We start from the raw sequence: 23769 nt of genomic DNA, 5'->3' as shown, positions 1-23769 counted from the left end.
AGAGCAGAGGTGGTGCTGTGCCTGGAAGCCGCTTTCTCGGGCTGGAGGCAGCAAGAAGTGCTGGGTTAGCAAGCAGCAAGGCCATCCAGAGAGCATGCTGGAGACAGAAGGGGGCTATTGCCATGAAGTTTCCAGTAGTTAGGTCTGTAAAACCACAGATCTAATTCTTTAAATGTTTTCCAGTCCCCACAAAACCCACAAGGGCTTCAGCGATCGGGCAGCGTTGCCTGACCCAGGGGTTCCCACATTCCCAGGGCAGCTCCCCAGGGTTAACCTGGACCTGATCTGGTGGCCACAGCTCAGGAGAACACCAAAAATAACTGGAAGCCACCTTTCCATGTCCTGCTCTGTGCCTTGCAGCAGCTCTTGGCCACTGTTGGTGCTTTGGTAGGCTGCTTTGGTTGTGTCTTTGTCGTCCAAATGTAGCACTCACTGATGATTTTAATAGAGAAGGGAGGGAGAAAAAGAGCAGACCTTTCTTTTGAAAGTGAAAGAGAACAAAAAAGAGCCATTGGACGTCCTGAAATCACCTCTTTCTTTATCAGAACCACATGGGCAGGAGGCTGACAGCTTCAGGTCCTTCTCCACCGCTTCAGCAGAGGGATGAGCTCCAGTCCAAGGCAGAGTTTAATCAGAGCCAATTGCTTGTGTTGGCCTGTGGAGGAGAGAGATGGTCTGTATTAACACACAACATGTTTCTGGAAATTGTCTGGGGTTAGAATAAATCAGTTTGGGATTACATGATGTATCCCCATTTCTATTAGGAGTACTTCAGATGCAGCAAGCCCAGCTCCAGCAGTGATGTGCACAGTGAGCAGCAGGGCTGGGCTGGGGAGCTTTGCGTGGGCTTGAGCTGTGTGCACAGAGGGTGTTCGTCTGCCTGTGCTTTGCAGAGGCTTTTCATCTGCTTGTCTTTTGCAAACAGCTTGCACATTTTAGAAAATGTGACGTTTTCTTTGTCCACTGGCACTTTGCTCAGCGGTTTCTTAGAACCGATGGTTCTGTGTGAGGCTGCAAAGGAAATGTCCTGCTTCACTCTGGTTACAGCTGCTCTCAAGTATTAACTGGGTGCTTCTGAGGGCAGGTTACTGGGATCTGAAGGAGAGGGGATAGGAATGAGAAAGAGGAGCCCAAATGAGCTGAGGAGCTCTCACCACCTCTCTGCAGAGCAAGGTCACGCTCCAGGTTCCCTCGGTTACTGACTCGTGTGCTAGGCTGTGGTTTTCATCCCTTTTTATCTGTTTCCCAGGTCCAAAAGGGTCAGAGTTGAGGAGTTAGCATCTTTCAGCAGGACTGCAGGCGCTTCAGACAGAGGGGGGATGGAAGTGACCTCCCCCTTGCAGACGATGAAATATCATCTGTGGAAAATCTGTCTGAGCTTTAATTGCAAAAATCTGTGCGATGCACAAGATGACACTGGATTTGGCAATGCTGTCACAGAAATGTTAGAGCTAGGGAAAGCATCTGGGAATGGAAATATTTTTAGAGTGGTTCTGTAAACAGAAAAAAAAAAAAAAAGAGCAGTAATTAAACCAAGGCCCACAGTGAGGTCTACTGGCTGTTATCCTGCAAGAAGCCAGCTAAGGAGACTCAGAATTAGAAGGCCCTTGCTTTGATGGAAAAAAAAAAACAAACCCAAAACAATTATATCATGTTTCATTTGCTTCATCTTTTTTAATTCCTGATTCTCAAATAGAAATAGCTTGTATTTTAGCAGCAGGAGCCCCCTGATGTCAGTGCTGCTTCACCCCTCCTGCTCTCTGCAGACACTGCATAGGCACTCACACCTAAAGCCAAGGAGGATGTGCTGGAGCAGGAACCTGTGTCCTTCCCCTGGGTGTCCATACCCAGTTCCAGCTGCTCCCCGTGGCATGTGGAACCTCTGAAGTTCCCTCTGCCCTTCCAGGAAAGGTTTTCCCATTGCAAAACTCCATCCTCACCTCCATCGTGGGTACCAGGAGAGCCTCTGCACAGCCCTGAGACACCTTGACCTCCTCCCATGTAGAAATCAGGTTTTGGAAAGCCTCCTGTATCCAAATTGCAGGCTTTCTGTCTGCTTGAAGTTTTCGTGACAAAAAGAGAACCTTCTCTCTTTTTTTTTTTTTTTCCCACTCTGAAAAGTTGTCTGTTGGAGGTACACAAGGAGGGCAGCTATTTATGTTGCAAATTCAGACAAATCACTGCATCCTGGGAGGTTATTTTAGACATAAGATGTGTTGGCTTGTCATACACTGGCCCAGTGCTTTTCCCATATGAAGGAATGTTTTGGCAGCCATTAGCATGGTTTTACTTAAAAAACCAAACCAAAATAAAAAAAACCCAAACAAAACAACCAAAAAACCCCTCACCACCACACTCCAAGAAGGACAGGCACATTATTTCTGGATATTTTTTAATATATACTATTAAACAATTGAATATATCAGAATATTTTAAAATGACCACCCATCTCTGCTAAAGCCTGAGCACTCTAACTCTGACCTGGAACTTTTCAGGAACGTTGGGTATTTTTGTTGTTTCCTTCCAAAGGAATTAAGGGAAACAATGTCAGCACAACTAACATAAACTGATGGTTCTTGCTCCAGCCATATGTTGTGCATGGCAATGCTTCCACCCTATTAAGTCACTTCTATCCCCCCAACTGTTGTTTAGTTAATTGGAGGCATACGAAGGGAAGTTAAGATTTTAAAGGTTGAAACAAGAGCACTGCTCAGCTCTGACTCAAGGCTGATTTTTTGCAGGAAAAAAAAAAAAATTCTACATTTTTGCCTTTTATTGTCCTCCAGTGCCAAGTGGTTGTTTTTCAGTAATATACAAGAGGCTTAATCAACTTCTCTTCAGCACTTTGGCAATAGAAAATACTCTCTGAAGCCCTGGGCCGAGGTGCTGGCAGAGCTGTGCTGCTCACCCACCTGTTGCAGAGGTGCCCCTGGCCTGGGCAGGGTGTTCCACAGACCCAGATCCCTTGGGATTTGGATTCCAAGCAGAGCTTTTTGCCAGCACAGAGTTTTTTTGGGCTGGGCAGCTCAGCTCAGCTCTGGGCACTGTCATTACCTGCAGGGCTGGTTTGGGGAGAGGTGTTTTTCATTAGGTTTTTCAGCTTTCTTGTTCCTCAGAGTCAGCACATCAGTTGATCCAGAGGGTTGAATAATGGGTCAGAAACATGTGAGACCACAACTGCTTGAACCATTCTGCTGATGGAAACCAGGCCTGGGGTTCCAGCCCAGACTGTGGCTGGGCTGAGCTGTGTTGTACCCACATGCCTTTGATGTGCATTTTGCTCATTCAGGTCTCCTGCAAGGAGGAACAGACTCTAAAGGCCAGTTCCCCAGTTCCCACGAGGGGCACCTCTCTCCAGCAGTCCCTGTTGGTTGGTGCTCACCAGTTAGTTAAGGATCACTCAGGAGATGTGCAATGGTCTTAGAGACTGGCGTCACTTTGGAGGCCACCCAAGGTAGTCCATCTAACCAGAGCCTGTGTGCTCCTCTCTAGGAGGTCCTGCCCCACTTTGTTTTCTAGCTCAGATTTCTTCTGGACACAGCAAGGCCCTGTAGTCCCAGGCTGGTAAAAACAAGCCAGCAAGCTCTGCCTGCTTGCCAGGTGCTCCAACCTCCAGCTAAACCTCCTGCTTTTGCTGCTGACCCTGCAGAGAAGTCCCAGACTGTAAGAACAGCAAGATGGGGGGGAGGAGAAGGGTATTTTAAGGCTGATTAACAAGACCGCAAAGAGAAGATTGTCCACATGTTGGGTCATAAGATCTGTTTTCTGCTGTAACCTAGGCAAAAACTTCTGTTTTCTGGCTGTTTGAAATCCTTTGGGCAGGGAAGGGCCTTGTGCAAGGCCACACAGACACACACTGAGCCTGTGGAGGCTGCAGGGAAACCAGAACACGTCCCAGTGCTGCTCAGCACTGGAGCTGGGGAAGCTGTGACACCTGCACTGCTTCCCTTTCAGCACAATTCCTGGGATTTCAGTGTAAGGCAGTGACAGAAGCCTGCTCACCAGCTTCCCCCTTCGGGAAGGGTCACAGGTTCCCTCCTGTGTAATCCTACAGAGCACCAGCCCTGACCCCCCACCCTCTTCTTGTCTCCCAGGAGAGCTGCTGGAAGCTTCTTGTAGCAAGGAGTGACTTTAAACTGCTCCCTGATGCTGCTCAGCCATTATACCTTTAAAGACCCCATCTCAAGGGGGGTTGCCCTCTGCCAGAGCAGGGGGTGGCCTCTCCCCTGCCCTGCCTGCAGCATTCCCTAGCAGCAGCAGCAGCAGCTCCCGTTCAGCTCTTCCCTCTTTCCCTGGACTTGTCTGGGTTGTAAATCCCCATCAAGCCGTTTGCCGTCGCTTCTGTGACCCATGTGCTGTCCCTTTGCCCTCCAGCTCTCAACACTTGTGCCCTCAACAACGGGGGCTGCGAACAGGACTGCGTCCAGGTGACCCCTGCCCAGCACCGCTGCCAGTGCCGGCCCAGCTTCCAGCTGCGGGAGGACGGGAAGAGCTGCGTCTGTGAGTCTCTCCGGAGCTTCACTTGCTGGGGTTTTCAGGGACAGCTGAGGGCTGGGGGGACGGGGAGCATCCCCGGGGGTGGAGGAGCTCAGGCTGGGGTGGTCCTGTCCAGTACGAGCTCGGCGGGGTGCGGGGTGCGGTGCGGTGCGGTGCACGCAGGCTGGGGCTGGGGCTGGGAAGGGGGCAGCCAGCTCAGGCAGAGCTGCGGGAAGGCAGAGACATTCCTGGAGCACTGAGATGTCACAGCAGGACGGGATCTGCTCCCTCGGCTCGCAGACAGCTCCCTGGCTGAGCGGCTGCGGGAGGCAGAGGGGCTGGAGGCGACACGGAGCAGGAGTTTCATCTGCTCGTTTGGAGCAGCGTTGAAGAATTAGGAGTAGGAGGGGAGCCTGTAGCTGTGAGGCTGCGAAAGGAGAAGGAACAACTGGGATGTTAGAACCTACAGCAGGCTGTGGGGTTTTGTAGCCTCTCTCCAGGACAGAGATTGGAAAACCTCTGGTGGAGATGGGTCCTGCCTGGGTCGCAGAGTTTTTCCTATGCACAACTCTTTGGTGCTCTGTTCTACAAGTGTAGTGCCAGGGAGATCTTGGGTTAGTAGGGACTAAACCTGCCTCTTGTGGTTGGACCTGCAGTGAGGAACCCCTGTGCTGACCGGAATGGGGGCTGCATGCACCGGTGCCACAACCACCGCGGCACAGCCCGCTGCCACTGCCACCCTGGCTACCACCTGGCACCCGACAGCAAGACCTGTGAAGGTAAGAGCCCCAGAGCAGAGCTCCTGTGAGGAAAAAGATGTCTGAGAGGGAGAAGGAGCACTCCATCTTGGGAACTGTCAGCATCTGGGAATTTACCGGGGTGATGCTCAGCCCTTCCAGAGGAGTGGTGTGAAAAGTCTGTCCAAGGGCCCTGCTCGAGTTGCCTGAAAAACACTTGAGTTTCATGAGATACAAGTTACTAGGAAGCTTTACTCTACCCCTGAGCTCTTCACTCCGTGTCTTTGTTGGTTTGGACCCCAGTGAAGACTTCAGGGTGCAAAAAAAGAGTGAAAATCTCCAATATCGTAACAACTGCCCCTTTGAAAGAACGTTTATTGCTCATCCTGCTCTGCTGATGGGTGGCTCATCTCTCACAGATGTGAACGAGTGTCTGAGTGGAGCAGCCATGTGTGCACACCAGTGCCTCAACACCCACGGGTCCTTCAAGTGTACCTGCAACCCGGGCTACGAGCTGGGAGCGGATGGCAAGCGGTGCTACCGTGAGTAGGGGGTTGGCTTCTGGGGCAAGTGTCTGTGCACTGCCTTCTGGGACATGGTGGGGCCAAAGAGCAGTCTTGTTTGAGGAATTTCATGAGCAGGTTTGGGGCTTTTCACTCTCCCACCAAGATAAAAAACTTTGTCTGATCTTTAAAGTTACCGTGAAGCTCCTCTTGCTGGTTTAGGCAATTCATCTGGAGACACTTGGCTCTAAATGGGCCAAGTTCTGCTCCTGGGGACTTTGTTGGATGAGTTCTGTCAGCTGCAGATGTGTAACTGAAGAAGGAATTGAGCTAGTGAAGTGATCACATCTGCTCCCATCAAGAAAAGAAATAAACATTATTATGCAAGAATGACCCAGACTGTCCATACGTCTTTGCTGAGCTAACACACATCAGCAGGATGGCCCAAAACAAAACTATCAGCATTTGGCAGTGGCTAACTGGTCCCCACAGGTGACAAAAAGCTTAACAGCTTTATTGCTGCTCAGTTCTTGCTTTTCCCAGTGCTGGAAGGGTCCCTTTTGCCAGCAGGGCCAGTGGAAGCTGAAGCACTGCTCATATTCTGGCCTGGCTCCTCCACTTGTGACTCCTGCCATAACCATTGACAATTCCTCTACTTTGGTGCCAGCTAGAGAATTAAGTAGCTTGCTTGTATGAAAAGTGTTTCTCCCTTCCCTTTCCAGCAGGCTTCTTTTCTGCCAAACCCTGGTTGACCTCACATTAAAATAAGAAAGGAAGGACAGAGGGACTGCATCCTTGTTGTGAAATCTGGAAGATAGTCTTTCACTGTGGCACAGCTTTTGGTTTTAACATGCATGGGTCCATTGGGGAGCATCAAGCTCCCTTTCTTTCATCTTCCTTCAGTCTGAACACACTAAAAACTCAAAAAATGTTTTCCTGAGGTTCAGGACTGAGTCAAAACTACATGGTACAAGTTTCTTTTAGTTTAAGAAAACTTAATTTACTCGACTGAAGTTTACATGAGCTTTCCCAAGCTAGGAAGATGTATGGCTGCTGCTGATGTTTCTGCTTGCCATTTCTGACATGTCAGTAACATTTGTAGCTGTAGGCATCTGGACATTTCCATAGTTAGCTCTGCTCTGCTGCTCCCAATTCTAGCTGGCATCAGAACAGCTCTGTACTTCCGAAGCCTGAGCCAACTTTTGGTTGGCAGCACACGCTGCAGCTTGTCAGGAGTGGGAGCAGTTTTGTCTGCAGTCTGCTTCATCTCAGAGATTGTCCAGAGCCTGCTCCACAAGTCTGTCCCTAAGAGGCTCCGTGCGGAATTGCCTGGGATCCATTGGTTTATTTTTATACATCACCTCCCAGCCCAGCAATGGGAACAAGACTGTTTCTATGCTCTCTCCACTGCAGGTCACTTGTCCTCAGCAGGGCTGTGCACACAAAATCCACATGCAAGGAGCTGGGCTGGCCCAAGGGAGGGCACGGGTATGTGGTATGTGCAGGGTACAGGGCAGGATCCTAACCAGGGGGCCTTTCCCATCTATTCCAGGGATAGAAATGGAGGTTGTGAACAGCTGTGAGGTCAACAACGGGGGCTGCTCCCACACTTGCCACCACAGCAGCTTGGGCCCAGTCTGTACCTGTAACTTTGGCTACAGGCTTGAAGAGGACCAGAAGACGTGCACTGGTAAGGCAAGGGGGAAATCAGGGTTAACTTCCCACCTGCCTCTAGGATCCAGGATTCATCCCTGGGCTGGGAACACGTTGCTGAGGATGACCTGGTGTCAATATGCTCACTCCTTTCAAGAGGAAAGCATGAAGCCCAGCTCAGCCTCTGGCAGTCAGCTCAGCCAAGGCTGCCCACAGCTGGCCAGGGAGCAGTTTTAACAAGAACTGTCACCACTGAGAAGCCAGCCCTGGATTAACAGCCAGCACCCTTTGTTTTTCATTCAGATATCAACGAATGTGACAATGGCCCTCACTGCTGTCAGCAAGACTGCTACAATTACCCCGGGGGCTACGAGTGTGCCTGCCAGGCTGGGTACCGGCTGGGCACCGACGGCTGCGGCTGTGATGGTGAGAGAGGGGGCAGCAGGACCCCCCCAGCAGAGACACACACAGAGGGAGGGAATCCCCTGCTCCTGCTTTCTGCACTTTGTCACCCTCCTGAGTTTGCTTATTCCTGCAGCAGCTCAGTTCCTCCACACACAAACCCAAACTCACCACCCAAACTCTCCTATAACATTTCAGGTGAAGGACCCAGCTGACCCACTGGTTTCTCCCCAGTCAGTGAGAGATGTGAGCTTAAACTCAGCAAAGGGTGCTTTGAAACCCCGTGTTCTCTGAATCCCTTAGATACTGTCACTCATTTTTTAGAGCCGGGTGGCTTCACGGAAGTGCCAGAGGGGATGGCACCAGCCTGCTTGCTGCTCTGTGGGCAGCACAGGGACCTTGCTCCCATCTGGGACCTTGCTTCCATTACACTGTGGTGTCCTGTGTTTTCTAGATGTGGATGAGTGCTCTGCAAATAATGGTGGATGTGAACACACGTGCCAGAACCAGCTGGGCTCTTTCCAGTGTGGCTGCAAGATTGGACACAAACTGGATGAAGACCGAAGGAGCTGCATCCGTAAGTGCAAAATCAGCTGCACCAGCTCTGGATGGATATTCCTTGTCTCCCTTTCTTATTACAGGGGTCCTGTCATTCTCTTCACCTCTTGAAGATCTTGTATTATTTCCCATTTTGATGCTGTCATCTCCCTGACTGCTTCCCTAGCTCTAGAGGACCCCGTGGAAGCCCTGGATGCTCGGAGCCCCATCATCCGCCCCATCCCTCATGTGGCAATCCTGCGAGATGAGTTTGCCCAGCTCTTAAATGATGACTATGAAGAAGAGGAGGAAGAGATGGAAGCAAGAGGAGAGCACACACTTTCAGAGAAGTTTGGTGGGTATATAGCAGCGGTGGTAAGTGGTGTGCTTTGCTGGGAAGGCTTCAGAATGAATCATGCATGATGGGTTTCCTTCTGTTGGGTGAGCTTGCCCCCAGGAGTCATAGAATCATTTTCACAGAATCATTCTGGTTGGAAAAGACCTTTATCATCCAGTCCAGCCACTGACCCAGCTCTACCAAGTCCAGTGCTAAACCCTATTCCTAAGCACCACATCTGCATGCCTTTGAACTGCCTCCACTTGTCTGGTGCCTTTTCTATGTGCACAGCACAACAAATGTTACAGCAAACACACAGAGCTCTGTCAGTTCCTCTGCCCAAACTCTCTGAGATGCTGAGGCAGCCCTGGGAAGGCTTTTCACCCCCTGCTCCTCTCTTTGCAGTCTGCCTGGAGCACACTTTTGGCCCTGACTGCAGCCTCACCTGCCAGGACTGCCAGAACGGAGCCACCTGCACGGCAGAGGGGAGCGGCTGTGACTGCCCGGCCGGCTGGGATGGTGTCCTGTGTGACCAGCGTGAGTGATGCTGGGCCAGGGGACACAACACCTTCCCTGGCCCTACCCTGACCCTCACCCTCCTCTTCTCTCCCCAGCCTGCCCAGCTGGCACCTTCGGCAGGAACTGCAGCCAGAGCTGCCTCTGCCAGAACGGGGGCACCTGTGACCCGGTCACCGGCGCCTGCCGCTGCCCCCCTGGTGTGGCCGGACCCCTCTGCCAGGATGGTAAGGCAGGACATTCCCAAACATGCTCCTTAAAACCTTCTCCTGGAAGGAAACATCGACATCCCTGAGCTGTGGGTGCCTGGGGCTGTTCCCCAGCAGCTCCTCACTGCTTCTCACAACCCATCAGTAGAGTGTTTGCTCTTGTTTGATTAATTAATATTACAGCTCTCTCTGGTGCCACTCTTTGATGTTCCAGTTGTGCTTCCCTGAAGCCTTAAAATGTTTTCCACAGCCCACCTTACACTGCTCCCTTTGTTCACTGAAAGCATCTTTCAGCTCTTTTGTTGAATCATCTCAGTGCGAGTGGCTCCAGCACATCCTTGCTCCATCTGACTCAGTGAGTCACCTGGTCTTGCATGGAAAAAATGTTCTTTTAATAAGGAAAAGATGGTAAAGGGGATTCTTCACAGAACACAGAACAGTGCTCCAGGTTATATGCCTTCTCGTTGCACTGGAAGAGCTTTGTTACTCAGCAGTGACCATGGGCAGCCATCTCTGTTTCACTGAGCACTTCTGTGGTGGACACAGAAAAGAATGTCAAGAATTAATGTTTAATGAATTGACAGAACCATGGAGATATTTTCTGCTGAAGAAAAATCAAAGCATTGAAAAGTTATGACAACAGTAGTTACCCAGAGCATCCAAATGAGCTGTCACTGCTGTTGGTGTTTGTTTCTTGCTCTCAAAGAGTTAAAATCTGGGGGGCATAATCTAAAAACACAAAGAATGAAACAATAAGAGATTCAGACAAAAAGACTTTCAGACAAAAAAAGGTCAGGAGCATATGGGAACTATTACTGAAGGAGGAGAACAAAGCAGAATGTAAATGAATGCAAGAGATACCCCAACGTTTTCTTTCTGTAGGAAGGAGGTGATTGAGGGGTACAGAGAAAAAGCAGGAAGATCAGATTAAAATAAACAATGAAGAAGTGATCTATTGTCCCAGGGTGGCATTTCCTCTGCCTAAACCCTCTGCTGTTCTTACTGTTCAGGAGAAGGCATCTGCTGCCTGGCCAGATGTTGGCTGGCACGTTCTGCTGACACAGTCTGTCTTTCATGTGCTTCTAATATTAAGGTCTTTAGCATAACAGAGAAAACCCAATAATTTTATTCCCTTAATAGTGCAAATATCACTGTTACTTATCAATAGGAACAGCCTCATGGGTTGAGCTTTCTGGCACAGCCTTTGCAACCAAGTGGCAGAGCTGGTGGGTGCCCTGTGCAGGGACAGGAGGGCTGCCAGGGCAAAGAGGGGGCTGGGCTCATGCAGGGAACCTGATCCCTCTTATCACCTTATTGTAGAGGCACAAGCATGTTCCTGGGCAGAAAACCAAACCAGTTTTCTTTCCAGTACCTGCTGCATCCTCTGTCCGGGCTCATTTCTGGTGCTTTGGGCTTGGTTTGGTTTTCCTGTGGCCTGCCAGAAATATAAGGACAGGCTGAAATGCAACCTCTCTCTATTACTAGGGTGCCCCAAAGGATTTTTTGGGAAACAGTGTAGGAAAAAGTGCAACTGTGCCAACCGGGGTCGCTGCCACCGGATCTACGGAGCCTGCCTGTGCGACCCTGGCTTGTACGGGCGGTACTGCCACTTGGGTATGTCCCTCCTCACCTTCTTTACCCCAGATTTATAAATCTTGTATTATTCTGCAACTACAGCCTTTCTGGGCACCATTTGTGGGAAGGGCCAGGGCTGGGTGGCAAACTGTCCCTGAGTATGCTCCTCCTTACCTTTTTTACCCCTTATTTATAAATCTTGTATTATTCTGCAACCACAGCCTTCCTGGGTACCAATCCTGGGAAGGGCCAGGGCTGGGTGGCAAAGTGTTTGTCCCTTGGGATGTGGTGTGTGTGTGACTGTCCCCTCTGCCTCCAGCCTGTCCCAAGTGGGTGTTTGGTGCTGGCTGCTCAGAGGAGTGCAGCTGCCTGCAGCAGAACACCCGGGACTGTGACAGCAGGGACGGCTCCTGCCGCTGCAAACCCGGCTACCGTGGCAAGCGCTGCGAGGAGGGTGAGTAGCCACAGAGCACCCATCCCATCCCTTCTGCCCCCTGACCTCCCCCTGACCTCCCTTCCCCCCCTCCCCAGCCTGTCTGTTGGAGCTGGCAGTGCAGTAACTCCAGGTGTTGTTCCTTTCCGGCTGTGAGCAGACTGTGAGCCTGGCTACTACGGGGATGGGTGTAAGGAGAGGTGTAGCTGCTCTCCCCACGTACCCTGTGACCACATCACTGGACAGTGCCAGAAGGAGTGTCCCCAGGGCTACCACGGGGACAACTGTGACCAAGGTAGGGCAGCTCCCAGCCTGCCTGGAGCTTACCATGCCTCACACACACAAAGCACCAGGAAAAGCCTCCCAGGACTCCTGTGCTCTGTCAGAACACCGTGTCCTGCGGTGGGTAACAAGCTGAAATGGCCACAGGTCTCACTTTATCCTGCTGGGGGCATCTTGTTTTTGCAGATGGAAGTGGTAGATACTTGGTTATCTTTCTCCCCTCTTTGATGTCTTTATTCTTCCAGGCAGTCGATGCTCAGCAGATTGATATGGTATTTTCCGCTCTATTTTCTCTTCCATGTTGAAGATCTATTTGATCTGCAAGTGGAAAAGAAAATTTTCTATTTCATTTATAGAATGAAGATATAATTTACACTAGGATTTAAACTTCTGCCTCTGTGTGAACCTCCTGGAGTGGTTCCCTGCTCTTCTCAGAAAGAGTTGGCAGTATGGTAACTCCTGCCCAGCTCTGTGTGGAGCTCAAGTCCTGAGGGCAGAGCTGCTCAAGGTGCTGGGTGATAGCTGGGATGTCAGAGAGTTTGACTTTCTCCAAACAAAGGTGTTTTGAGTGAACCTAAGGGCAAGGAGTCATTGGCATGAGGTGATGATTACAAACCCTGAACACGGTTCTTGGAAGATAACTTCTGCCAGGCGCAGAGCTGAGCAACTACAGAAGGGACAAACTTCCCCTCTTGTGAGGCTGTGTCCTGCCCAACCAGCTGGAATTAACAGCACATGCAGCAAGTTGGACTCCTGAAGTCCACACGCTGTAAAGAGAAGAGATGCTGCATGAAGAGGCTTGTAGTGGTCAGCATCCAATTCATGATTCAAGCATCCCGGGAATTTCTACCCCAAATTGGGTTTCACCAAGCATTCCATCCACACCCACCCCAGAATTTCTAGCTGTTAATCTGACTGTGCTGCTAGCACATGATTGTCTTGCACAACACCATGACTGGTGGCGTTGGTCTGTTGGCCAGAGCTAAAAGTCCAGATTGTCACAAAAAGTTCCAGTGCCAGCAAGTGCTAAGGGAGCTCATCAGCCCCAGGAGGAGATGGGAGCAACTGTGTCAGGGGCTGTGTCCCCTGGCAGGGGTCCTGTCACCCCTGGACCTCCTCGTGGGGGGACACTGCTGCCTGCAGAGCCACGCGGCGCCGCGGCAGCCCGGGCGCGTTCGGTTGGGATATTTTTAAAAAGAATAAGAAAGGAGCCTAAGCCTGTAGGGGAGAGTCACAGGAAATAACACAAATATTTGTATAGAAATAGTAGGCTCTTGGCTGTTGTTTGGATCTGGAAATTATTAAAGGGTGAAGAGAAAACATCTGCCATCAATTAGCAAAGAGGAGGAATAACAAAATCTCCAGTGTGTCACTAGAAGTCTCCGTGCTGGTGTGCTTTTCCTCCACGATTTGTGGCTGCTGGTGTGTTTGCATCTGCCTTACCAAGACTCATGAGACGTCGACTTCAGTGAATAAAAAGGGCTGTGAGCACTGAGCTTGTGTAGACTTGAGTAGGATTTAATGATCCCCAGGTCTGAGCCCTTCCCTCTGCACACAGTCACTGCCGGGTTGTGTCACTGGGTACAAAGAGCAAACTGAGCTCAATGGCATCTGTCCTACCCACAGCACCCAGAGCAGAGCAAAAGGGAAGCACTGCCTCCTCCTCTGGATAGGGATGCTCCTTTATCACTTCACACCCATGTACCTGCTGCAAGCATCACTGCTTCCTAAAAACCCAGCATCCAGGGCTCATCCAGGGCAGCCACGATCCTCACAGCACCTTCTGAAAGTCAAGGGATGGTGGTGGAAGGGCTGGGACAGGTTTTTTCCACCAGCTGTTTTTGGGGGGCAGTTTTCACAGACTGTTTTCATTGCAGAGTGTCCGGAGGGGAGGTTTGGAGCTGGCTGCCAGCAGTCCTGCTCCTGTGGTGGAGCACCCTGTGACCCAAGCTCTGGGCAGTGCCGCTGTCCTCCGGGCTGGACCGGCCACCACTGCGGCCAAGGTGAGGAGCCAGCAGCAGCAAGGGCACAGAGGTAGGGAATTAGGCCTGTAGCTGATGTTTTTCTTCTTGCTAAAATTAGCTTTAAAGGTATTCAGTGCAACTAGAGTCCTCTGCATGGAAAATGAGAAAAAAAAAAATAAAATAAAATGCAGGGTTTGATGGTAAGTCTTCAACAATAACCTCAGCTGGCTTAGTCTGGTGTTGAAGCTGAGTGGAGTACAAGCAAAGAGCATACCCAGGAAAAAACATCAATATGCTGTTAGTTGTTGCAGTCCTTAACTAACATAGAACAGAAGTCTTTCTTTACTGATATGTATTTTTAATTCTCTTTGCCGTATTACTCTTTAACTGATGAAAAACTAGAAAATTTTGAACTGGAAACTTGTACCTGATTAGAAGCTATTACAGCAGCTGGAAGACATTACTCATACGTAGGTGTCCTGCTCCTGATAGTTTGAGCAAGAAACCCACACATGCTCAGTGCTTACCATATATTTTGAACTGACTTCTCTCCAGGCCCTGGAGCCACTTAGGAGCAGTTAAATAAGGATTTCTCCACAGTTCTTAGCCCTTGGCTTCTCCTTAGCAACTAAAAGCAGGTCTGGGGATGCTGACTGACCCTTTGCCAGCAGCACCATTTCCAAGCAAGGAGCCCTTATAGCTCCCCAGTAGATGGTGTGAGTCCAAAATTAACATTAAAGAAAGGGAGTGAGATCAAGGTAGCACTTACAGAGGGCTCACAGTGCAACCTAGTCCTTGGGGACCCACTGCCCTGCCCCAGAAATCAGAATTTCCCCCCTGACACCTCAGTTCTGATCCCCATGCCTCTGTGTCCTCTCTCTCTGCCCGTGCTCCAGCTTGCCCTGATGGTCGCTGGGGTCTGGGCTGCCAGGAAATCTGTCCCCAGTGTGCCAACAATGCCAGCTGTGACCCTGTTACTGGAGCCTGCCTGTGTCCCCCCGGCTACACCGGCCACCTCTGCCAGGATGGTGAGTGCTCTGATGCTGGGGCCTTTGTGCCTCAACATCACCAGTGGAAATAAGGAATATTTATTGACCTGGAGAACCTGGACAGCATCTGCTGCTGACCAGGCACTGCCACACAGCAGGGCGAGTGCTTTGGGGCTGGGTCCTTCCCTGGATGTCCCTCTAGTCCTGTCTTTAGAGTGGTGACTTCTGCAGCAGCAGAAAGGGAGGTTTAGTCCCTCGCTGAGCACCACACACAGCCAGGCAGCTTGGTGCCCATGGTGGCTCCGCAGAGCCCACTGGGGACCGAAGCCGTCACCGCGGTGTCACCGTAGCCATTCTCCAGGGCTCTGGGTCTGTGTTGGCAGCATGTCCACCTGGCTGGTTTGGCCCAGACTGCCAGGAGAGCTGCAGCTGTGGCAACGAGGGACATTGCCATCCTGTGACGGGGACGTGCAGCTGCCCGCCGGGCTGGACAGGCTACAACTGCCAGAGAGGTACAGGACCTGCTCCCTGCTACCCACCACTCCCCACAGACACTGTCCTGACAAAGCTGCCCTGTCACTGGTGTCATTGTCAGCTTTGTGTCAGTGCCTCTGCCAGAAACATCTCCCTCTGGAATCCTTCAGGTTCCTCTGCTCTGCCCTGCTGGTGCCTTTTCTTTCTGCTCTTGCAGAGCACATCCCCACCAAGCACACCCTCACATCCCCTCCTCGCTGCCTTTTCAGAGGACGTGTTTGTCCTCCTGCCCAAGTTGTGATGGGCAGACTGACCCCCACAGTCCTCCTCCCGGGGGAGCAGGGCAGGGTGCTGGGGGCTGATCCCCCCTCTCTGTTCCAGCCTGTGACACCGGGCGCTGGGGTCCCGACTGCGCCCATCCCTGCAACTGCAGCGGCAGCAGCGGGGGCTGCAGCGCCGAGACAGGACGGTGCCTCTGCCAGCCCGGCTACACCGGGAGCCACTGCCACCAGAGTGAGTGCTGCTGGGGGGTACAGACCACAGGTCCTTGTAACAAAACATCTCCCAAATGATTTTATTTCCCTTCAAAGCCTGAGCGCCTGCCTCAGCTCCCTGGGGATGCCGGGAGGGGACAGCAGGTTCCTCAAGCTCCTTTCTTCTGTTCACCAGAGTGCCCAGAGGGATGGTTTGGGCTGAGCTGTCAGCACCAGTGTCAGTGTGACAACGGGGCTGCCTGTGACCATGTCAGTGGGGCCTGTACCTGCAGCCCGGGCTGGCGAGGAACCTTCTGTGAGCATGGTGAGTTCCTGCACCAGCTCCATGTCAGGGGTCTGCACTCCTTGTCTGACTTTACTATCCCATACCAAAGAGAATCCCTCGGAATGGGGATGGGGAAAACAGTGTGACTGCAAGCTGCTGAGCCTCTGGTTTTAATTCTGAAGGGAAAAGGTCTAGGAAAAAAAGAAATCCAACTGATAAAATGTGAGCAAGGAGTCAATTTGGCTGTGGTGGCCATGTACATGCAGATGTTACACACAGGGGCTTGGAGCAGCATCTCCAAGGGAAGCCATTGCTCTTTTGATGCTTTTTCCTGTCCTTCAGAGCCCACAAAGGACAAGGACAGGCAGCCCATATTCTGCTGCCCTGCTGGGGCAGAGCCATTAGCAGGCTGCTGTCAGAGTGCTGCAGCTTAATGGCAGCAAAAAGGGCCACCAAGAGGCACCTCTCCTCTTGGTGGGAGATTTCCAGCTTGCCCTCTGTAGGCATTTTGTGAGGATTTATCTTTTGTATTCTGCAGCCTGTCCTGAGGGATTTTATGGTCTGGAGTGCCGGGAAGCCTGTGACTGCCTGAATGGTGCCCACTGTGACCACATCACTGGCCAGTGCCACTGTCCCCCGGGCTGGTATGGCCCTCGCTGCAGCCAGGGTGGGTGTTGGGTGTCCTGGGACACACCCTCAGCAGCTGGGGATGGGATGGGATGGGATGGGATGGGATGGGATGGGATGGGATGGGATGGAGCAAGGCCAGAGGTTTTGGTTTCTGTTTGCCACGTGTGATTTCTCTGTGTGGAAGTTGGTTGTGTGCTGCAGAGGAGTTTTTGGTTTTGGAGAGGGACTGGTGGGGATCTGGCTGAGTCATTTGTCGTGGAATGTAACAAGGGTTTGGGCATACCACAGAATAGTTTCCAAAGAGATGAAATGATGTGACATTGAGGCCATCAGTGTCCTATGTGACTAACAGTCATGCCTGCTTCTGCTCCCACGAAGCCTGCCAGGGGAACAGGTACGGCCAGGACTGCAGCCAGACCTGCAGCTGCTCCAACGCTGCCTCCTGCCACCACGTCAGCGGCCGATGTCTGTGTGCGCCTGGCTGGACGGGACCCACCTGCCAGGAAGGTAACACACCTGATGGGCACTTCCTAACCCAGGCTGCCTGAAAAAGGCCATTTTTCTGGGTGTTGGGAGTTTTTGATGGGGCAGGAACCACAGAAATCTGAGGCAGCAGGACCAGACTGTAATTATCTGTGCAGCACTTCCAGGTTCCTTCACAGAGAGGAGCCCGGGGCTTCCCTTCTCCAAGAGCACCAGAAGTGTGCAGACTTGCGCTGGGAGGGACAGTGGCTTTTGTTTCACACCAATCCACCCTCCTCTGTCTTTGCCAGGCTGCCAGAGGGCTGGTTTTCCTCTGGAGCTGTGCTCTCACGGGGATGTTTGCTTTGCTTTTCCTGCAGCCTGCCCGGTGGGCTTCTACGGGGAGAGCTGCCTGCAGCGCTGCCTCTGCCAGAACGGTGGCACCTGCGACCCTGTCACAGGGCTCTGTGCCTGCCCTGCGGGCTGGACAGGCTTGGCCTGTGAGCTGGGTGAGTGGCTGGCTGGGGCAGTCCCATTTTGGACTTGTTTTCCCCCAAAGGCTGGAGACTGCATGCTCAGCACTGGAGGTGCACCCATGAGCAAGGGGTGGTGGTGCTGGTGCTGGTGGTGATGGTGCTTACAGGGAGGTACCCGGGGGTGTTTGTTTCACGGGGTGGGTGTCTGGGGGTGTTTGTTTCATGGGGTGGGTGCCTGGGGGTATTTGTTTCACGGGGTGGGTGCCTGGGGGTGTTTGTTTCACGGCGTGGGTGTCTGGGGGTGTTTCACTCTGTGCCTCCCTGCAGAGTGTGCCCCAGGTGAGCACGGGGCCGGCTGCCGGCAGCGCTGCCAGTGCCAGCATGGGGGGCTCTGTGACCCCCGCACCGGGCACTGCCTCTGCCAGCCTGGCTGGACGGGCCAGAACTGCCAGAACCGTAAGTGGGGCACGGTGGGGGGCCTGACCTGGCACTGTACAAGGAGGGGAGGGGAGCATTTTAAAGCCAAAGACATAAAATTTGGGGTTCAGCACAGCGCAGCAGGCTCCAAGCAGGGATATGAGGCAGGGCAGCAATCCCTTTGCCTCTCCCCCCACTGCCTGTGTGGTGAAAGCAAAATGCCATTTTTGTATTTTGCTTTTTGCATTCTGCATTTGCATTTTGCAAGATGCCATTTATTTGAAGAGGAGCAGGAGTTCATCTTTCTTTGCTCCTTGCAGGGACAAGTGACCTGTTTGGAGAGTGGTGCAGGGACTTAAAGGTGTTTTTTTATTATTATTATTTGATTCATTCATGAAGCAGAAGTGACAATGAGGTGCATAGATTTTGTGCCTGCAGTGCTGACTGGTGCCTGGTTCTGGTACTGCATGTTCTGGGTTCTGCACTGCTTGCCCCAGCTGTAATACCTTTGTGAGCTGGCAGGAGCCACCAGTCCTGCCACAGCCCCACTCTGCCTTGGCAGGAGTGAAAGGGACATAAATAATGGGAAGCAACTGGACTGGAACAGACCCACATCACCAGCTCTGTGTTAACTTTTTGTCTCTCCTGTGTTTGCATCTCTGAAGCTTGCCCCGAGGGGCTGTTCGGGGCACGCTGTGAAGAGCCCTGTGACTGTGGGGACAACGTCTCCTGCCACCATGTTACTGGTGCCTGTGACTGTCCCCAGGGCTGGAGGGGCCGGCGCTGCGAGAAAGGTGAGACAGGTCCCTTGTCCCATCGGGAGAAAAATGGCTTTTAATAAGAGCTACAAGTTGTGGCAAAGCGTTCTGAGGAGGTGACAGCCTGAAAAAGTGGCTTTTGGGTGGCTGCAAGAAATGCTGCTCGGCTGGCACAGAGGCCGGGAGCTGGCCCGAGGCTGTCAGAGGTTTTGGGCATTAAAGAGAGCTTGAAATCCAGTGAGGACATGGATTGTTTGTTTTCCCACAGCATGCCTGCCGGGTTGGTTCGGGAAGGACTGTGCCAGGCGCTGTGGCTGTCCCCTGGGAGTGCCCTGTCACCATGTCACCGGGCAGTGCGGCTGCCCCCCGGGACTCACCGGCTCCGGATGTGAAAAACGTAGGGAGGAGGGAGTGATCCTTTAGAGACCTGCTGAGAGGCTCTGGGAGCATGATGGGTCAAGCAGTTGCTGTGTAAAATAGAGAGGAGGAGAAAAGAAAACAAAAACCAAAAGCAACCAAAAAAAAAAGGAAAGGAAAAACAAGAAAAAGCCCCGCCAGGAGCGAGCTGTGCCAAGGAGCAGCTGGGTGCATGCCCGCAGAGTGTTAGCAAAGTGCAAGGAGCCAAGTGGGAAACCAGAGCCCAGAATTTATCCAGGGGATTAGCAATAAATCAGTATTAAAACGAGCTCCTGTGGGTATGAGCAAGTCTGGAAGAGACAGAGGCATGTGAGCACATTCCTTACCCAGGGGACAGGGGTGCATGTACCATGGCTGGGGGGAATGGAAGCTTGCAGGAATCCAGGGGCAGGCAGGGCCAGGGTTGCAAAAGGCACCTAAAGCCTCTAAGTACTCAGTTTTCTTTTCAATCCAGGTCTCTGCTGGAGTCAAGGAACACTTTGAGTGTGGCTCCCTTTGCTTTTTGGGTGGCAGAGAACTTCTGCTGTAATAAAAGGTTTCCTGAAGCCTGGCTTAAAATAAAAAGGAGGGGGAAAAAAAGTCTTGCAAAGAGGGGTGGGATAGTAAATGCTGAGGGATTCTGAGTCACCTGGGTGCCCTTTCTCCTGCCAGCCTGCCTGCCCGGGACCTTTGGCGAGGGCTGCAGCCAGATCTGCCAGTGTGCTGGAGCCACCCAGGAGTGTCACCCTGTCACTGGGGCATGTGTCTGTGCCCCTGGCTTCCATGGCCCCACTTGCCAGCTGGGTGAGTCCATGCTGCTTCTCTTCTCCTTCACAGACCCGTGCAGGGCCCAAGGTTGCTCTGTGTCCCCAGGGCACGGTGCTGGGAGGGCTGGAGGTGCTGGTGCTGAACACAAAGCAGAGGTTCTGCCCTCTGTGCTGGCTCTCAGTGAGGAGTTTACAAGAAGTTCATCTAAACAAAACATTTTTCACACTCAGGATGGGGTTTTTTTTGCCCTTTTCCTTTTGAATAGTGGGATAATCACCAGCTCTATTATCAGCAGGGACATTCTTAGCAGTCTGAAGCTCCTCGGCATTGTTGAGACCACTTAGAAGTACTTCCTGGGGGTTGTTTTTTGCCTCCTGCAAAATCAGGCAGCCCCTGGGACCTCATTCTCCTCTTTCCAGACACTGAAGCCCTTGTTTCTATTTCCCCACAGAGTGCTCCCCTGGGTGGTATGGCCACAACTGCCAGAGACCCTGTGAGTGCAGGAACGGGGGCCTGTGTGACAGTGCCACTGGGATGTGCCACTGCCCAGCTGGGTACATTGGTGCTGACTGCAGTGTGGGTGAGTGCTGGGGATAACTGGGGGGACACGAGCTTGCAGGAAGTTCCACAGCAAGAAGGGAATGGTGGTTGGTGCAAAACCTGTGCCCAGATGGGTTGTTGGCCCTGCAGGAGATGCAGAGCATTGTGGTGACCATGTCCTGCACTGTGACCCATCAGCAGGGAGAGCTCCTTGTCACAGAAGTGTCACAGTTGGAAAACACTTCTGTGATCATTGAGTCCCAACTATCAACCCAGAAAAAAACCACCATGCCCACTGGAGCACGTCCTGAAGTGCCACCTGGGACTGCAGACCCCTCTTGCCTCCCTATGGCTTAGCTCATGTCCCATTGAGAAGTTTGTCCTTTTGAGCCTTCAGATGTCACCAGCTGTGCTTTGGCACAACCAAGGCAGCTCATAGTCTCCCTCTCACTAGGATGTCCTGCTGGTCACTATGGCAAGGATTGTGCACAGATCTGCTCCTGTGGGGACAACGCTACCTGTCACCCTGTCACTGGAGACTGTGTTTGCCCTCCAGGGAGAATGGGTCCTGCCTGCCAGCAGGGTAAATATGAGCTGCAGGGTGATGCTGGGATGAGGTTTGGGTAGTGGGTTAGAAAATGTCCTGAGCAGGAACCAATTTCCTCCTGCTCCTGCCTGAACCCTGCCATGGTCCCTGTGCCCACAGGCTGTGAGAAGCACCGGTACGGGGTGAGCTGCCAGCAGACCTGCTCCTGCCACAACGGGGGGCTGTGTGATGCTGCCGATGGATCCTGTGCGTGTGCTCCTGGCTGGATGGGGAAATCCTGTGAATTAGGTAAACCTGGCTTGGATGCACTGTCCTGCACTGGCCCCGGACCTGTGGGCCTTGCACAGTTGGTTTCACACTGGGTCCAGTTTCTGCTGCCCCAGTTGTGCCTGTTCTGCCTTCTCACACCAGGGCTCTCTAAAGCGCAGGAGCTGGGCCAGGGCTGGCTCTCCAGCTGCTGAGCACTCCATCACTCCATCTTCCCTGCAGAATGCCCCCCGGGAAGGTACGGTGCCAACTGCCAGCTCCGCTGTGCCTGCCTGCACAATGCCACCTGTGACCCGGGGACCGGCGCCTGCCGCTGCTCCAAGGGACACTACGGGGCCCTCTGCGAGCACAGTGAGTGGTGGCAGCTGGAGCACCTTTGGCTTTGCTTGTGGAGAGTGGTTTTCTGAAGCTCCTCCATAGAACAGGACATAGGACAACAGTGTGACCCTCTGCACACTGACGGGCTCTTCTTTTTTCTGGTGTGGCCAATGGACCTGCCCAGGTAGCAGAAGTAGTTGCAGGGAAGGTAATTCCTGTCCTCTGCATGAGACCATGGGCTACAGAGGTGCCAATCCACTGTGCAGCTCAGGGTTGGGCAGCTGAGCAGATTATTTTGGAGCTGAAACACTTCAGAGCTGAGCTGCTTTGGAACTGCAACACCTTAGAGCTGTAGCATCTGGAGCTGAGCTGCTGTGCTCTGCCCCCGGGACTGCTCTGCAGCTGGAGGCACACAAGGAAGGCTTCGCTGCTTCTCACTGCTGGGCTGCTGGAGGCTTTGCTGAGGAGTTTACAGCCCAGCCCACCCATGCTAAGGGAGCTCTCTGCTTGGCTTGTCCCAGGTTGTCCCCCGGGATTCCATGGAGCCGGCTGCCGGGAGCGCTGCGACTGTGAGCACGGAGCGGGCTGTGACCCGGGCACTGGCCGCTGCCGCTGTCCTGCTGGGCTCCGTGGAGAGCGCTGCCAGACAGGTACCCACCTCCTCCTCCTGCTCCCCTGGACATGGGTGGGACCCCGAGGCACCCTTTGGTAGTGCCTGTGCCGTATCTCACCTCTCCAACCAGGCTGTGAGGAAGGAACCTACGGTGAGGGGTGCCAGCAACTCTGTGACTGCGTCGGCAACGCGTCCTGCGACCCGGCCACGGGGCACTGTCGGTGTCCCCCAGGAAAAACTGGCCCCAAGTGTGGCTCAGGTAAGTTTGGGAAGGTGAGAAAGGTGCAAGAGGCAGACTAGAAGCTTAGTCCTGAAATGGATGCTAAGCCCCTCTTGTTGGGCAGAATTCTCATGGAAGGGGCTTTGTGGTTTGTGTCCCCTCCAAGAGGGTGTCTGAGCAGTGGTAGTCACCTCCTCAGCTGCTCCTCGTACTCAGATCTGAATGCAGATGCACCTCAGCCTCCAGCACCCTGGTGTTTAGATCACCAGCATTAAAAGGCTGAGGTTCAGATGCTGAAGGAACATCTTGTTGGTCTGGAGATGCTCTGGTGTCCTGAATCACCAAGACCGGAGAAGGGGCTGGGGTGAGGAGTGAGACAAGAAGCTTCATCGTGCAAGGAACCTCCTCTGCAAGCTCTGCCTGCTGCCCTGTGGGGACCAGCTGAGCCCCAGTGCCTCTCTGCCCCTCTCCAGACTGCCGACCCACCCAGTATGGCCCAGACTGCAGCCTGGGCTGCCAGTGTCCCCCCAGCACCTCCTACTGCAACCCTCGGAATGGTCAGTGCCTCTGTCTGAACGGCCACGTGGGACCCACCTGCCGGGAAGGTAACCTGTGGGCACACCGAGTCCCTTATGGGGGAGTCTAAAGCTGCTGGGAGGGGTGCTGGGGGACCCATGCTCAGGCTCTGGATGGTTGGGTTTGGTAGTGGTAATGTCAGATGAAAGCAGTAAGGTGGGGCAGCACCAGCTTCTTCCCAAGGCCCTCATTTGGTGTCATTTGCCCACTGTCACCCCAGCCAGGAGGGACAGTACAGGGTGACAATGCTGGGAAATAAATCTGCTGAGCAGCCTAACCCCAACTGTGCCCATGGCAAAGCCAGGACACCAGAGCCCATGGGAACAAAGCCATCACCTGCAGCCACCATGGTGGAAAAAACCCACATTATTTCTGCCCAAACCCTGAGTGAACCTTCTGGCATTGGTGGGTGCTGGGTGACGAGTGGCAGGACAGTCTGATGGCTTTGCAGGACAGTCTGATCTCTTTGCAGGCCATCCACCTCATCTGCCCTCAGCCGAGCACCTCTCACCTCCACTCCAGGTCGAGCACTAAGTCCTGCTGCCACTGGAGCTCCCTTGGTGCCACCAAGCAGCCACCTGAAGAAGCCAAACAACCTATTTAAGGGACCTGTTTACAAGACACATGGGCTGGTTGTGTTTTCTGACAAAACTGGTGCTTTTGGAGCTGCCTGAGCAAGGCTGGAGCATGGAGCATCCCTAGCTCACCATGGCAGCTGGACACAGACACCAGCACTGGTGCTCACTCTCAGCTGGGCACCAGAAGGGACAGGTCAGAAGTGAAGAGACTTTGATGGCTTGTGGCAAATTGCTGGCCTTCATCTTCTGGGTGCTGGGCCAGGGGCGAGGGCTGAAATTATGGCCAAAAATAGGTATTTATGCAACAATATTTATGGGAAGCTGTACAGTGGTGGTGTCAGAATTGAAGGCTGAGCA

The 23769-nt window shown here is 52.9% G+C and overlaps 1 protein-coding gene across 2 annotated transcripts in view; it reads left to right on the top strand.

Annotated features, from left to right (window-relative positions):
• MEGF6 (multiple EGF like domains 6) overlaps window positions 1–23769 on the top strand; it is a 31638-nt gene extending 7869 nt beyond the window's left edge. Inside the window, exons 3-34 of one of the 2 annotated variants that reach the window (XM_030463654.1) lie at window positions 4375–4500; window positions 5133–5255; window positions 5633–5755; window positions 7269–7406; window positions 7673–7795; window positions 8226–8348; window positions 8496–8663; window positions 9051–9182; window positions 9260–9388; window positions 10856–10984; window positions 11265–11399; window positions 11539–11673; window positions 13538–13663; window positions 14521–14652; window positions 14997–15125; window positions 15469–15600; window positions 15757–15885; window positions 16385–16513; window positions 16855–16983; window positions 17319–17447; window positions 17742–17870; window positions 18497–18625; window positions 18858–18986; window positions 19658–19789; window positions 20205–20333; window positions 20748–20876; window positions 21000–21128; window positions 21330–21458; window positions 21947–22075; window positions 22169–22297; window positions 22732–22863; window positions 23307–23769. In XM_030463654.1, coding sequence (XP_030319514.1) covers window positions 4375–4500; window positions 5133–5255; window positions 5633–5755; window positions 7269–7406; window positions 7673–7795; window positions 8226–8348; window positions 8496–8663; window positions 9051–9182; window positions 9260–9388; window positions 10856–10984; window positions 11265–11399; window positions 11539–11673; window positions 13538–13663; window positions 14521–14652; window positions 14997–15125; window positions 15469–15600; window positions 15757–15885; window positions 16385–16513; window positions 16855–16983; window positions 17319–17447; window positions 17742–17870; window positions 18497–18625; window positions 18858–18986; window positions 19658–19789; window positions 20205–20333; window positions 20748–20876; window positions 21000–21128; window positions 21330–21458; window positions 21947–22075; window positions 22169–22297; window positions 22732–22863; window positions 23307–23368 — 4106 coding nt within the window. In that variant the 3' untranslated portion in view covers window positions 23369–23769. Of the gene's footprint in view, window positions 1–4374; window positions 4501–5132; window positions 5256–5632; window positions 5756–7268; window positions 7407–7672; window positions 7796–8225; window positions 8349–8495; window positions 8664–9050; window positions 9183–9259; window positions 9389–10855; window positions 10985–11264; window positions 11400–11538; window positions 11674–13537; window positions 13664–14520; window positions 14653–14996; window positions 15126–15468; window positions 15601–15756; window positions 15886–16384; window positions 16514–16854; window positions 16984–17318; window positions 17448–17741; window positions 17871–18496; window positions 18626–18857; window positions 18987–19657; window positions 19790–20204; window positions 20334–20747; window positions 20877–20999; window positions 21129–21329; window positions 21459–21946; window positions 22076–22168; window positions 22298–22731; window positions 22864–23285 lie in introns of both variants that reach the window. The other variant, XM_030463653.1, reaches the window with a different exon arrangement.

Source organism: Calypte anna, chromosome 21, assembly GCF_003957555.1.
Source record: "Calypte anna isolate BGI_N300 chromosome 21, bCalAnn1_v1.p, whole genome shotgun sequence".
In the NCBI taxonomy this organism is placed as follows: Eukaryota; Metazoa; Chordata; class Aves; order Apodiformes; family Trochilidae; genus Calypte; species Calypte anna.
This window is presented reverse-complemented; position numbering and strand designations above follow the sequence as displayed.